The 16448-nt window shown below is 34.4% G+C and overlaps 1 protein-coding gene across 7 annotated transcripts in view; it reads right to left on the bottom strand.

Moving 5' to 3' along the window:
* Positions 1 to 523: 523 nt before the first annotated feature.
* The window catches only part of PKN2 (protein kinase N2), a 156934-nt gene continuing 141009 nt past the window's right edge, over positions 524 to 16448 (bottom strand). For all 7 annotated transcript variants that reach the window (XM_051856287.2, XM_051856284.2, XM_051856286.2 and 4 more), the window contains 7 exons: positions 13300 to 13476; positions 9086 to 9148; positions 7890 to 7966; positions 6725 to 6867; positions 3808 to 3915; positions 3517 to 3597; positions 524 to 3430 (listed from right to left, as the gene is read on the bottom strand). In XM_051856287.2, the coding sequence (XP_051712247.1) occupies positions 3227 to 3430; positions 3517 to 3597; positions 3808 to 3915; positions 6725 to 6867; positions 7890 to 7966; positions 9086 to 9148; positions 13300 to 13476 (853 nt within the window). In that variant the 3' untranslated portion in view covers positions 524 to 3226. The remainder of the gene's footprint in view (positions 3431 to 3516; positions 3598 to 3807; positions 3916 to 6724; positions 6868 to 7889; positions 7967 to 9085; positions 9149 to 13299; positions 13477 to 16448) is intronic.

Genomic DNA, 16448 nt, shown 5'->3' on the forward strand with positions numbered 1-16448 from the left:
TGAAGTGGAAATTAAGCAAAAGTTTGACACTTAGATTTTGAATAACTCTAATTTTATATATGTATATATTTACTTAATGATGATTTTTAAAGTTTCTAGCCATCCTACTAATGCACTAATGTATAAAGCAGTATCTCAGAGAGAAACACTAGATTTTAAAGGATGACTGGAAGATAAATAGGAATTCTAACAGTAAGATGATCCATGGATTGGCATTTGTTCCTTTGCGTTTCCCATATTCATTCTCTCAGTTGTTTAGGAACATGGGCAATACCTGCAAAAATCCTATTAGATTTGAAGGCATCTTTTACTAAGTCAAAGAAGAATAACAATTTTCATTCTATCTTCAATTTGCTTTAAAGGGAGAATATGGATCATTTTATTTTCTAAAATTTTCCATTCACATTTTTTAAAAAAGATGACTACTGAATGGCTGGCATTCTGTTTTAGTCACTTGCCTATTTTCTAGAAAATGGGGCCCAAAATTTAAATATTTAATCTCAACAGAAAACCACATACAGTATTTGGTACTTGAATTTTATATTATTGCAAGCTGTTCTTCATTCATAATCACTTGTTGCTTTCTTTTTTCCACCTTCTTATACTCAGAGTCTAGCTACATGGTTATTCCATAAATATCCATCAAATGAAAGATGCTAATTGCTTTACAAAAATAAAATACAAATTTTCTCCATTGTTCCCAGTGAAAATGGACAATTTGTTTTGAATTTTCATGGTTTTAAAGCCTTTCCCAGGACAAGAAAGTACTTGTGAGAAGGCAAATTTAAGGTAATCAATCTTTGCCATTTTGAACATAATAAATCTAACACATATTTAATCACCAGGAAGTTTCTAAAAGGAAATAATACTTAAAACCAAAGTTACAAATTCCATCTATTTAATTTGTGCACTTGTGGGAAATTTATGACTGCAAACACTTTTTTCTTAGAATGACAGAGTTAAAGGCACATTTCATTTGAATGCATAGTGTACCATTCTAAAATATCCTAATTTCCTTACAAAGTGCTTGAGCAGTCACATACACATACAGTAATAGCAAAATATATTTACACTCTATAGAGCTTAAAATTTTAAATCTAAAATATATATATTTTAAAAACTACAGAAAAAATTAGTGCTTTCTTCAGCTTAATTGTGTGAATATACCCTGCCCTCTAATTTTCTTAGTGATTGACTTCAATTTTTAAAAAAATTTCTGTACACTGTGTAGTTACAAAATGTTATGTCAGTTTTTAATGCTAAAAGCCTATTTTAGACTTTGCTTTCTATGCATATTTGAGAACCAGCAAAGGTGAGCAGACTGTACCTCAAAAGTATTTAGTGTCTTATGAGTATTTTAATGTTAATACTGTTTAAATTTAAGCCAATTATGCTAAATTCCTCTACTGTCTTTTGCCAAGGAAGTTAACTGGCATTTTAAAATAACTTTAATCAACATATTGCTCTTCTTCCTACAAGATATTCTCCCACAGGATCTTGGGTAATAATCAATTTTGAAGGTAATAGGAAGTATCTCTGGACAATTTTAATTGTTCACAGAGTACAATTAAAAACACACCAACGCATTCAAACAAAGTTGAAATATTTGTAAATGTTTTTAGCTCAACTCCCTGTGCTTTCATGTTTCTCACAAGATTAAACTGAATAATTTTTTAACAGATGAGTCCGCTGTGATTAAATGATTAATCCAATATGGTTAATTAACAGGTAGATATTCCTGAGGTATAAAGACCCTAACATGCTAAGCACAGGATCAAAGATGTTGTTACTGAACAAAAGAAACAATGAAATCATGAAGTAAGAGTAAAAAATCCAAAACCAAACCAAACCAAACCAAAAAACCAAAAAAAAAAAAAAAAAACAAAACACCTCCAAGCAAGTGGAAATTCATGGTTTACAAAAAGACATCCCTATACGAGTGAAAAAAGCCACAAACGGATCCTCTGAAGAGTTGTCAAAAGTATTTGATCAATTTTTTTTGAGACTTTTGAGGTACAGCTTTAGTGTTATAATATTTTTATAAAATATAGACTGTTTTATCAAAAATATTTATACATTCTGTTACAATATATTGCTTTTGCCCTCAGTAACTGCCAATATAAAATCTGGATCCAGTGGCCTAAAATGTACAAATGCACTTAATGTAAATGCTGGAGTTTGAGGTGTCTGCTTGGCCACTGTACAAAAGTGATGAAGTAGTGAAATTAAATAATAAGCCTACAACATAGAATACATTACAACTTGTACATATACATGTTCACAGCATGTATACAATGATAATCCTACGGTTTAACAATGATATAGTTCCCTTCTACAGCAGACACATGAACACGATGAACTAGACTGATAAATGCAGAACAAGTATCAAAAAAGGGGTAGTCAGTTCACTGATTCTGGAAGAAGATATGACTGAATAAATCGGGTGTCTAGATTTCGGGAATGCATAGAGGTAAGAGTATATCTTGGTTCAGGCTGATTAGAAGTCCTTATTCTGAACAATTTAAGGAAATGCTGATTGTTTCAGCATTGTTTAATAAAAAATAAACTGTTTGGCAAGTAGCTCTGTTGGAAAGCTATGAGGCTCTACTACATGGTTGATAAAGTGTAAGGCAATAAAAATTTTTCTCCTAATAAATATAGAAAATTTATAAAACAAGATATCAATTCATTTTGTTTTTCAAAAAAATTAAGCCTCAAAATGTGCACAAATTGCCACTACAGATTTTTTGATATAATAGTAATTTTTTAAAAATAAGAGCATTTGCCTTATTCAAACATAATCATACTTTGTATGAACAATAATAGCATTCCAAGCCATTTTTGTTTTCTGTTTGTAAAACACAAGTTAAGTGATTAATCTTCTTTCCACTTAAGGCAGGCATATGGCAAAGCTAGGGACTATGAAAGAGTGGTTTCTTTCTTTCTTTTTAAATAGACTATTGTTCCAAAAGTATTCATTTGTGATGGATTTTCATGGCCAATGTTCTTTCAGCTTAAACTCCTCAAATCTGCTTCCAGTGCTCAGAAAAAAAATTTGAGAAGCCACTTTTCATGAAGGTATTAAAACAGTACTTTTAAACAAATCTTCATGTGTTTTAAAAAACAACTCAGAAGCTATTGGTGGCACAGAGAGCAAATGAAGGGTTGCTATTCTTAAGAGGTCTTCTTGTGAGTCAGTTCGCTTGGTTTCACAGTGTCTCGTAACTTAACACCAATCAGCAATGTAGTCAAAATCTCTGAACAATTCTTGCTCCTCTTCTGAAAGTATCCTTGGTTCTCGAGGTGGAGTCAGAATAGGTGCTTCTGAGGTAAATTCATCATCAAAATTACTAACATCTTCTCGTCCTCTGATAGTAGGTACAAATGGTGGCTTTACTTTTTTGTCCATCAGAGCACTCCAATCAATTAGCTGGATTACAAAACATAAAATGACCAGTTTAGTTTCCCATTCCCAATTGCTTTACTTTTATCAAAACTTTCAACTTTCATACTCACCCTGAAAAATGGGTGCTTTTTTACATCCTCTGCATCTTTCTCACCAGCTCCAAGGCGCCGCTCAGGATTTCTTCTTAACAGCTAACACAATATAACATGGAAATGTTAAAATAAAACCCATAAAGTAAACTTTATTGATAGGGATTCTTGTAACATCCAGAGATTTAGATATTTTTTAATGTTTATCTAAACCATGCAACATCTACGAGCTGAAAACCAACTTCCAAAGTTCTACTGAGGAATTTCCTTTTATAAAAATAATTTAAGTAGCTTTTTAAAAAAAATTCTTACCCTTCTCATTATGGAAATGGCTTCGGTAGATAAGAACCTTGGATATCTTACTTCATCGTTTACAATACTGTCAAAAACCTCCTCTTCATCATCACCAGGAAAGGGAGACTGGAAGAATATTTTTAAGTAAGTTAAAATGAGTTTCAGGAGGTGAGTGCTTAGTGCAGTGGGTAGGTTACCACTTACGAGAGCCACATTCCATACCAGAATGCCTTCTCTACTACCTATCTGGCTTCCGGCTAATGTGCACCATGGGAAGCAGCAAATGATGACTGAAGTAGTTAGGTCCCTGCCACCTATGTGGGAGACCTTGACTCCTGGCTTCAGCCCAGCCCAGCCTTGGCTGTTGTAGGCATTTGGAGTAAATCAGCAGATGGAGTATCTTTTTCAAATAAAATGAAAATAAACAAATAAAAATTAATAAAATGAATTTCAGTGCACTAAATCTTATTCAAGTTTTAACTAAGATCCAGGCAGCGAAAAAGAAAAAACAAAAACTAAAAGCTAACCTACCAAAACAAACAAAAAAGGACTTTAAGAAGTCACAATGGATACATATCTATTACTTAGAGGAGACAATATATATTCTTAGTGAAATCTTTAAATTTGTTTTATAGATCCTTATGAAAAGCTTGTCTATATATAATTTTTCATTTAATTTCATTCAAAATTATTTCATTCATTTATTAATCTACTTAGCCAGTTAATGTTTAGAATGCCTATTAGTGGGGAATATTCAGATAGCAGATATAATTCTCAAGAAGCTCAATATTGTGGAACAACAGAAGACAATGATCAAGGTAAATATGGTAATAAGTGTTACAACAGCGGAAAGCACAAAGTCTGTGGATGTACATCAGATATGGGTGTGCCTTGGACTTTATGTCAACAGCAGATTGATGGTGACAAAACAAAACTAGAGATTAGCAGACAAGAAGACTGCACTGAGAGCAGTGCCAAGAAAATCAGACTGAGGGAACTCAAAAAGCATACATTGTCCAGGCATATTTAATGCTCCAATATAACAGAGCATTTCAGTAAGCTTAGTAATAAAATCATTTGTTCATAATGGCCATAATGATCCTGGGTCATAAAAAAATTAGATACATTATATTCAATATGACAATTTGATGTGCAAGGGATAAACTCTCAACTAGGCTGAAAATTAGTCTATCAAATATAACTTTTAGAGCTTACTCAGTTATTTTCAAAACAAGTGAACAAATGTGTACACATTATATCTAAAAGTCACTAATGTAAGTCAGTATTTCTAATCTTATTTTCTCACTGGATTTTGGGAAATACAGGCTAACTTAGCTTTATTAATTTTGATTTGGCTGCTTGCTTCCTAAAAGATATTAAATAATAATAGGAAAACAGAAAGTAGTATCAATGGAAAGAGAGGGATCTTAAACCCAAGGACTTTGTAAAAACAAATTCAAAAATTCCTAAGAAGCTCCTGGCTCCAGAGTGGCACAGTTCTGGCTGTTGCAGCCAACTGGTGAGTGAACCGGGGGATGGAAGACCTCTCTCTGCCTCTCCTTCTCTCTCTGTGTAACTCTTACAAATAAATAAATAAATCTTTAAAAACAAAAACAAAACCAAAAAACCTCAAGTTCCTAATGCTGAACTGCAAATCTTATTGCTTATAAATAAGAAAATCCTTCAGTTACCAAAACCTTAGTTTTTCCATTTACTCATATAAATTCCATAAATCAGATACTTACTATACTATGTGGGACAATCTAATTTCTCTTGAGGACTGAAACAACAATCAGGGAACATTCTATTTTCACAAGGATTTTCAATCAGAATTTCAGGTGGTAATACAGAGTGTTTTTTGTCTTCAGCTTGAACAATTTTCTACCTGAGAACAGTCACTTTCCATGCCTCTGAATAATAAATATCGAAGTGCTTGTTAAAACGTTAAAGTACACTGCTTCCTCCAACAGACTATGAGCTAGTGGAGCTAGCAAATGTGTTGTAAGCACATACAGAAAGAATTCAATAGTGTGTTCAGATGTCAACATTCATAGCACCTCACTCTGGTGTCCAATGTTCTTTAAACCTCCCTGGCACCTTTACTCTCACTTGGCAGAGGGAAAAGAGGAGCTGGTATGTTAGCTTATTATTGGAGTCTTTCTAGTCCTCAAACTAGACACATTCAAATACAAATCTGAAAAATGCATGATACATCCAGTGAATTTTCAGTTGCTTATAATAGAGAAACTGGACATAAACTTCAGCCAAACCATACTGTTATCACAGTTTAAAGCAAAGTTATCACTGAAGTTTCACTAATACTGAAAGATTATAAAGTCGATTGAGCAGTTTTACTTTGAGAGAAGAGAGAGAGGGACTGCTTTTCCATCCATGGGTTCAGTCCCCAAAAGCCTACAACAATTAGGGCTGGGCCAAGTGGAAGCCAGGAGCCAGAAACTCAACACAGGTTTCCCACATGGGTGGCAGGGACCAACTAATTGAGCCATTACTCCCTAATTCCAGAGTGCACATTGGGAGGAAGCTGGAATCTGGATCAGAGCTGGGGCTGAGAGTTATGTACTCTGATATGGGATGCAATTATCCCATTGGCATCTTAACCACTGGGTAAAATGCCTGCATCAGACTACATTCTTGTCGTTTGTATTCTTGCTGTTCTATTTCCTATGAAACGATGAGTATACCTTAACACTGTAACACAACCACAGTACAATTCTGAAATATAAGGAACTACTTTCAAGGCATTGACAGTACATTCCACAAATCATATATATTTAAAAGAAACAACCAATTATTGGTATGGTATAAATATTTATAAAACTTGTTACATTTATGCAGATGTATTAGGTATTAACAATGTACTTTTTCTTTCTATCATCTTTCCTCTCTTCCTTCTCATCTACTTCATTCTGCTTACCTCACCAACAAGCATTTCATATATAAGTACACCAAGGCCCCACCAATCTACAGCCCTTGTATAGGATGTTTCTGTTAATACTTCGGGGGCAAGAAATTCAGGAGTGCCACAAAATGTGCTTGTTCTGTCACCATATCCCATTCCTGGAAAAGATAAAATTTAAATATTTGTTAGCAAAGAAAAAAATAATTAACAGAAAAGTCAGAAGAGGTTTTTAGAAAGCAAAATTAAAGTTGCACATTTGTATATTGTGATCAAATTCAGATGTATTAAAAACTTTTAAAGAAATGTTAAGCATTGGTATAGAGAAAATAGTGTAACAACACATGAGAATCTCATGGTCAAAAACTAGCTGTGAAGAGCAGTGGGCTAAGGACAGCTCATGAGAAACAAAAGCATTTAAATCAACAGTGCCCAATATAGAGACAGCCAGTTACAGTTACTGGATTCAGCAACTAGGAAGCCAGTAGTGTATGTGATGAGCCTATCTTTACAAAGTTCATTCATTCATTTATCCAGGTATTTGTTAATTAAACATTTACTGGATACTTAACATCCTCCAAACACTGTTACATACTGTTGAAACAAAGCTAAACAAGAAAAAGAAGTTACCAGTGTAGAGGAGGGGAAAGACAACTTTAGTTACAATATAATGTTTTAAATGTAAAAATAAGACTATCTATATGTTGGGTATTGTGCTCAAGAAGCTGGAGTCAGGATCCAGAGGCATCAAACCCAGGTACTCTGAAATGGAACATGGGTTCTCCTAACTCAGTGTAGTAACTGCTAGGACAATATTCTTGAGCTATCTATATACCTATATCTATCTTTTCCCATATAAAATGTTAAGTTTTAGGAAGATAGAGAAAAATTATTAGGCTTATGTAATTCACTCTGTATAATTCCAGCAGAATAAACAATTTGGTCCATAATGAATATTTTCTTAAAGTAGTTATGGAATGACTTTAACCATACTATGATTTCTGCAAATCTAGCCTTTTTCATATCTACAGAAAAAGTTTTCTCAATGTGATAATTAGACTTTATGAACAATCTACAATTCTTAATGAAGAATAAATTAAAAATACATTTCATTTTCCATAAACTTAAAAATTACAAAAAGTACAAAGAGATAGTATTCTATTAAAACACAATTTTAATTTACCTTCTTTGCAAAGACCAAAATCAGCAATTTTCACAAAGCCCTCTGTATCTAGCAATAAGTTATCCAATTTCAAATCTCTGTTTAGGATGAAATATACAAAATGAAAAAAAAAATCAATGAAATGAGTAGATACTATAGTTTAAAAAATAATTTCAATAGGAGTCCTATTTTACTATAAATGGTTTTCCAAGTTATGACTTGAAATTTAAATACTGTTATCATAAACAATCATTTTTCCTACTTCTGGCAAGTTTATTATTTTATATAATATAGTTTCTAAATATTTCCCTGTTGTATAAAACAGGAAGAATGCATTTTAAAAAAGAAATGCTATCTCTTTAAATATATATTTTAAAGTACGGAAGGAGTTTAAGTACCTTTGACTCAGGTATTTATTAATTGGTTATTTGTGATAATCTGGCTTCGTCCAAGTCTGAAGTTTGCCTATATACCTTCCATAAGAAAGAATGGTCAAACTAACATTATAAATGTCAGGAAGCAGGTTTAATTTTCTAAGAGAATAATTCAAAATAAAGAAAAGGGTATCAATACATACTCACTGATTACTAATTAAACTAGTTAAAAACATTTTACCTTTTAAGTTAAAGGATAAAGATAAAGTTTGAGGATTATGAGGAAATCTGTACTTTGAAAACACTGGACTAGCTGCTGCATCATGATCTATTTGCTACTGGTCAACAATTTGATAAGGAAATCTGTGTCAGCATATAAATGGGCTATGTTACCAAAACGCTATTTTGTTCACTTGACAGCAAGAGTTTTAATGAAGGAAGAATAGTATGCTATTTTGCACTCTGGCACAAGCTACTCATCTCATCATGCACATGTTTCCAGTAGTATTGGTCATTAAAGTTTTGCACAGTGGATCAATTAAATGTAAGATATTCATCAGGGTGAATATTGCTGGGGTGAACTGTGTTCTCATAGGACAACTCATAGTTTGACTATTTTAATTAGGAAATGGGCACAGGATCAGGAAACAAGAAGTTCAACACAAAATTACTGTGTACTGTGTGGACCACATCTTACAAAATTGAGCTTTGCCTCTAAACATCACTTAACATATGAAGGAAGAGAATTAAGAAGCTGCCTAAGTATAAAATATCTTTCTTAATTATCTGTAATTCTAATTCACACCAAAGCAAGTCATTAGAAAGAACCAAAAATTTACTTACCTATAAACAATTTTGTGTTCATGTAAATACTGCAACCCAAGAACTACACATGCCGCATAAAATCTGTTTGAAGAATTAAATCAAAATAAGATTCACTGCTTTTGAATCCCAGTTTATATTTTTATGCGTCAAAACACAACTCTAGTGAATTAACTTCACAAATATTTATTTATTTAGTCCTCATTATGTACCACACTTTGTTAGATTTAGGGGTGAAATTAAAAAATGAGAAAAGTATAGTCTTGACGAAACTTTGCCTGGCGGAGTCACAGGAACTCAGGGCATTTGATTTGGTTCTGTAGGACTAATACAAATGTGCCATAAGGAGAGAAGGACAGTGTTCCAGGTAGAAGTTCTGTGTAGGAAACATAGGACATTCCCCTAAGAGGGAAAAGGATCAGAGCAGAAATGGCATAACATGCTTGACAACTAATGAAATGGCTTTAGTGTGTGGGAAGGGTATAAATGGGGAAGATCTAGCAGGAGGTTAGGTAGAGAAGACTGCCTAGAGGAGCAATTCTGAATGTCAAATTATGGATATTGGAATTTCTTTCCTTAGTGGTAGAGATTGTAAAACCATTTTTTACAAAAGTATTTGAGAAGTAGAGAGACAGAGCTCTCATCCCCAAATGCCTGCTAAAATCAGGAGATGTGAAATCAATTCTCCTATGTGGGTTGTTGAAACCCAGTCACTCAAGTCATCCTCACTGCCTCTCAGGGTGTGCCAAAAACTGTACTCAGAAGTTGGAGTCAGCAGCCAGAGCTAGGCACTGAAAAATAGGCACTCAGATATGAGACATAGGAATCTCATCTGGTGACTTAACCACTAGACCAAACATTTGCTCCTCAAATCACTTTAATCAGGGGAGAATAATTTCATTTATGTTAGGAAGATTTTTCTGGCAGCAATGTGAAAATTGGAGTTCAGAAGTAGGTAGAGTTCCAGAGGGAAAAGGAACAGACAAGGCTTTTAGAATAGTACAGATGGAAGATCATGAGAACATTCAATGTAGTGGCAACAAAGAGAATAAGAGTTGAATTTTTAAAGAAAACTGAAAAATCAGTATGATAGCACATAGTACGTCATTCGCTGCATACGATGGAGTGGGAGGAGGTGAAGATGACTCTCAAGGTTTCTATCTTAATGGAATGAAAAGGTAAAGAAATAAAGAAGTAGCCCGAGTTTTGAGGGGACGTGAGTTTAGCTTTAAATATGTTCATTTTGAACTGCCTGTGGGGCATGTGACGAAGTCTAGAAGTTGGATATACGAGTTTGGAACTCAAGAAAACATGGGCCCGGCTATAATACCAACTGTGAGGTATAGGGCTGTCTATCTTTTTCAGGTTTTATCTTAAATGTGTGGCATAATGTCAGACACATGGTAGCCTGACTTGAATGAGGAGGGAAGTAATAAATAAATGGTTACACTTAAAAATGCAAATTTGCCTGTCTTCAGTATAGAAAAACCTACAGAGAAAAAGTTAGGAAAATCAGTTCTTAATTATGTAAGCAATAATTTTTGTTATAAAATATAACTTATTATTATATAATATATAATATATAAAATATAATACACTCTCCCTAAAGCAAGATATTTCATTTATCTATCTGCCTCATCTCAAATCCATTACCATCCACAGAATTAACTCTTACCAGTTTGATGACTGTTCTTAAGATTAAAAAAAATATCTTGATTTCTGTTACTTTCTTTGTAAATAGATGGTCTTGATTGGATTCAATTTAAGAAATAGTTGGGGGCCGGCGCCGCGGCTCACTAGGCTAATCCTCTGCCTTGCGGCGCCGGCACACCGGGTTCCAGTCCCGGTTGGGGCGCCGGATTCTGTCCGGGTTGCCCCTCTTCCAGGAGCTCTCTGCTGTGGCCAGGGAGTGCAGTGGAGGATGGCCCAGGTGTTTGGGCCCTGCACCCCATGGGAGACCAGGAAAAGCACTTGGCTCCTGGCTCCTGCCATCGGATCAGCGCGGTGCGCCGGCCACAGCGCGCCAGCCGCGGCGGCCATTGGAGGGTGAACCAACGGCAAAGGAAGACCTTTCTCTCTGTCTCTCTCTCTCACTGTCCACTCTGCCTGTCAAAAAAAAAAAAAAAAAAAAAAAAAAAAGTTGGGCATATGACCTAAAACATGTATTTCACTAAATGCTTACTAGTATCAGGTTATTTTCACTTATTAGCTTAATTATCTTCAAATCAAATCTTGTTTTAAAGTAGAAAATGAAGCTCAGCAAGGGTGATTAATTTGCCAAAAGTCACAAAGCCAGAAAAAAGGCAAAGCTAAGGATCAAGGTATTTTGGTTCTATAGTCCCAGTCATTAAAAACCAATTGAGCCAGGCACTTTTTCAGGTGTTTTCACTACTGACCAGGACAAACACTGCTCCTTCTCCTTCCTTTTAGTGAGGGGAGACAGACAGTAATATGTAAAAAAATAAATGACTTTGGGTAGAAATGATGTGATACGAAGAAGATAAAATAGAACACAGAACACAGCAACCTGATTTAGAGGTTAGTGACGTGGTAGTTTACATAGGGAGGAAAGGAGCTTCAAAGACATAACACTTAAACTGAAACCTGAGTGATTATAGGAAATACTTCAGATTTGGAGTACTGCAACATTTCATTCTTGCATCTCACTGGGCTTTTTGTTTATTTGTATACAATTTGTTTTTTTCTCAGGAAAATTCCTTAAGGCAGAACTATATCTTATGTTTAAAAGACAAAAACAAGCATAACAAAATTAAAAGAATTCTTCGTGGTTGTTAGCCCAAGGTTAGGCATAGTCTGAATGTCCTACTTTAAAGTTTTAAACATTCAGGGAATGAATTTATAGTAGTTTTCTATTACTTTCTGATTTTTGCCTCCTTTTTTGAATGCCTCATTACCCCTTAGAATTAATCCCCATTTCCTCAGCTAAAACTTGAAGGCTTTGACAGTACTGCTATCAATTGCTCTACATCAAACTCTAATGGTTATGGTGAGAATGAAATAAAGGAATCAAAGTGCTATACAAACATCAATTGCTATTCCATCAGAATACACTACTGATGAAAATTCATGAATAAATCCAATAATGATTTTACTACTGGGTTTATGTTTTTATGATTTGGGTATATTTTGGAGGTAGAGGTAACGGAACTTGCTCATGGTTTGGAAGTTGCAGGTGAGTACGGAAAAGGATCAAGGATGCCTCTCTACAGCATGTAGGGTGTAGCTATTAGGAGCACTTTCCTAGTTTCAAATCTTAGCTCCACCCTTAAGGTGTGAAATTGGGGTAATAATTATCCTTAAGGCAGAACTACATTTTTATATTTCAAGTGTGTGCATACTGAACATGAAAATACAATCTGAAGTGCTTAATATTTACTTTTATGTATTTGAATAGGCAAAACTTTCATAACTATTCAATTAAAAAAGTACAAAAACACTTGTAGTGAGAAGTCTGTTTTCTACTCCTTTCCTTGGAGGCAATATGTATACAAGTTGAGAATCCCTAATTCAAAATCTAAAATGCAAAATGTTCTGTAATCCAAAACTTTTAAGCACTGACATGATGCTGAAAAAGTTTTGGAGAATTTCAGATTTTTAGATTAGGAATGCTTAATCAGTAAAGTTTATGTAAATATACAAAATCCACTCCCCCCCCCAAAAAAAAACCCTCCTCAATTTGAAGTATTTCTGATAACCATGCAGATAAGGGATACTGAACCTGTATCAGCTTCTTTCATACACTTTCAGAAATTTTATAAGCACAAGCAAGCAAATATCTGATATATATTCATTGAAATTATCCTTTGAAAGTGCAAATAAGTATTTTATATATTTATATAATACAGACTCTTCTGCATTTCTTTTTCACTTAACAATGTACCTGTATATAATTTGTCATTGAAACATAGATGTCACTCCCTAAAGAGAAAATTTAATAACAAAATTTTTAATTTTAATTTTATTTAAATAAAATGAACCTTAATTGTGATGAAGTGTGAGTTAGGGAACCCATGAAATTTTCAACACGAACAACAGAGTGAAAAATACAAAACATATTTGTTAGAAACCAAAAAGGAATTCTAATAATATCTTGTAGAGATCTAACTTCCAGTAGGGAAAAAAAAAAAAGACCTAAAATCCACAGAGAGCTCTTTTTCTTCCCAGAAATAAATCAGTCATGGAAAAACTCAGACAAATGTCTGAAGCATACTCACACAGCTCTTGGTTCAGAAAAGACATCAGTATGAATGTGCATCATTAGGTCCCCACCGGCAGCATATTCCATTACAAAGCAAACATGCTCTTTGGTTTGGAAACATGCAAAAAGGTTCACCAAAAAAGGATGCCTTACACTATTCACAGTTTCAAAAATTCTTTTTTCACACATCAGGCTGTAAGAGAAAACATTTAGAAAAGAAAGATTGGAAAACAAATAACCTCTAGTTGGAAATAATATTCTTTACACATTACCAAGCCTTAAATAAAATTTTAAACTATTTTAACTTTAAAACATGTCTTAGGCTTTCCATATATGCTATGAAAACTGATCTGCTAGATATATACAAGTTTAATTGAAATATATTAATGAGGTCCGGTGTTGTGGCATAACGGATAAAGCCAAGGCCCATGAGGCTGGCATCCCACTGGTTCAAGACCTAGATGCTCCACTCCAATCCAGCTCCCTGCTAACATGCCTGGGAAAGCAGTGGAGGATGGCCCAAGGGCTTGGGCCCCTGCACCCAAGTGGGAAATTCAGAAGAAGCTCTTGGCTCTTGGTGTTGGCCTGGCCCAGACCTGGCCATTGTGGCAATTTGCGGAGTGAACTAGTAGATGGAAGATCTCTACCTCTCTATAACTTCCTCCCTCTGAGTAACTCTGACTTTCAAATAAATAAATAAATCTTAATTACAGATTTCACATTATAGTATCAGAGCAGCATACATCTACCTTTAAAATAGGATTGATTTGGGGTAAATTATGAAAATTCATCAGGAACTGGTCATTTAGCAACTTGTAGAATGTTTTTAAATATTTAGGTTGTGACCAAGGTAATCTCAAGGACAGTAATTATAATTCATAAGCTATCATGTTCAAAAATTTTATTGTATAAGCTTCTGAAGTTAAGGAGTAAACATAGGCTGCATAAAATTTTAATTAAGAAGACTGGAAAGGATAGAGACTACACAGACAATTTGGCAATAAGTGTCAGAAAGTTCCTCAAGAATAATACAATTTTTCTATATTGTTTTAGAAAAATCTACAAGTTACAGACTGCTAAGAACAAGGGTCAAGCTGAACGATTCTGGAATGCTGAGACAAAAGAAAAACAAAACAATCCACTTTTCCTTTCCCTGAAAATATTCAGAAGTCAACTTGACTTAAAGTTGAAGAAAACTGTATCAAATGCTACTCAAGCAAAGTCTGAATTAACTTACTTAATTTTTGCATTAAACCTTATTTTATTGAGTACTTGATAAAAATAAACATCAGTAAATACACCTTAAAACAATTTTATGTGTTTTTAAAAAATTTTATTTGTTTATTTGAATGGCAGAGTGATAAGGAGGAAGAAAGAAAGATCCTCCATATGCTGGTTCACTCCCCAAATGCTGGGAACAGTGGGGATAGGCCAGGTTGAAGCCAGGAACCAGGAATGCCATCCAGCTCTCCCATGAGGGGGCAAGAACCCAGTACTTGGGCCATCATCTGCTGCCTCTCAGGCATATTAACAGGAAGCTGCATCAAAACCTAAGATGAAGCTTGATTGAGGCACTCTGATATGGAATGCAGGTGTCCCAAGCAGTAGTTTATCTGTTGCATCACAACATTCACCCCTATTTGTATGCTTCTAATAAAAAACAGGTACTTATTTCGTATCTATTTTTGGGAATAAAATAAAAAATTTGGCTAAATCTAAAAATCCTTAGATTTTGGTTTTGAGAATTTTTTTGGTTGTTCCAAACAACATTCTAGCATTCCAAAATGCCAAACTAAAATCCTAATGTGAGCAGGTAGTTTCATTCTCCTTTCAAGAAGGAACTAAAAAAGAAATTCTTTATTTAGATATCCAGATTATACAGCTTATGACTTGAAAAGAATTAAACCTGAAAAACATTTACAGCCATGCAATTTTTAATGTTAACGCTAATATGAGCTGTTTCCTGGATAATGAACTAAAAGACTTGTTCAGTTTTAAATACTGACAATTAATGCAGTTATTATTATATAGTTTAAGACTTCATTTAATGATGTCACATTCTGGATGAATCAGCCCTTGATTTCACCCAATATGTTTTTAATCTTACACATAATCAGAAAACCACAGGATAACTGCTATATAACCATTTTCTTTATTTTGGCAAATTTCTAAATGTTAAAACAATACATAAATTCATGGAAGAATAAAAGTTAATAGCCTTGATTTTCATCACCATTTATTTTTAAAAAAGATTTATTTGAAAGTTTTTTTGGAATTAGAGAGAGGGAAATACAGAGAGAGAGATATCTTCTATCCACTGGAAAGCAACAAAAGATGGTCCAAGTGTTTGGGCCCCTGCTACTCCCATGGAAGATCTGGATGGAGTTCCAGGGTCCTGGCTTCATCTTGCTCCAGCCCAGGCTTTTGCAGCTATCTGGGGAGTGAACCAGAAGAGGAAAGCTCGCTTTCCTTCTAACTCTGACTTTCAAATAAATAAATAAATATTTTTAAAAAATTCTAAAAATGGCTTTGGGCAAGATTTATAAGATGGATTCTAATACATCTGCGTCTAGTCTAAATAAATGTTAGACACCAGTAGACAAAATACTTGGATGAAGCAAGACAAAGCTGGTAAGATATTTTAGGCTCATAAAGATGAAAACCACAGTGTCTTCATGGTCTACAGTTTATATCTATGAGTCAATCAATAATTCTCATGGATGGTTGTTAGGTTAGACCTGAACGGAATAACAAAAGACTGAGAATCAAGTGATTGGATTATTGCTTAAAATGGCATCAGTGCCTTTCAAACGAATTCTCTGACAATGAATGACAATAATGATGAGGACTGGATAGATGTCTTAAGATGATAAGATAAAGGAGGAAGGCTTTTTATAAACCAAAACTATCAATATAATTTTTTTTCTTTTTTCTTCTTTTTTTGACAGGCAGAGTTAGTGAGTGATAGAGAGAGAGAGACAGAGAGAAAGGTCTTCCTTTTCCGTTGGTTCACCCCATAATTGGCTGCTACGGCTGGCACTGTGGCCGGCGCACTGCACGGATCTGAAGCCAGGAGCCAGGTGCTTCCTCCTGGTCTCCCAGGTGGGTGCAGGGCCCAAAGACCTGGGCCATCCTCCACTGCCTTCCCGGACCACAGCAGAGGGT

Source organism: Oryctolagus cuniculus, chromosome 7 (assembly GCF_964237555.1).
Source record: "Oryctolagus cuniculus chromosome 7, mOryCun1.1, whole genome shotgun sequence".
Classification (NCBI taxonomy): Eukaryota; Metazoa; Chordata; class Mammalia; order Lagomorpha; family Leporidae; genus Oryctolagus; species Oryctolagus cuniculus.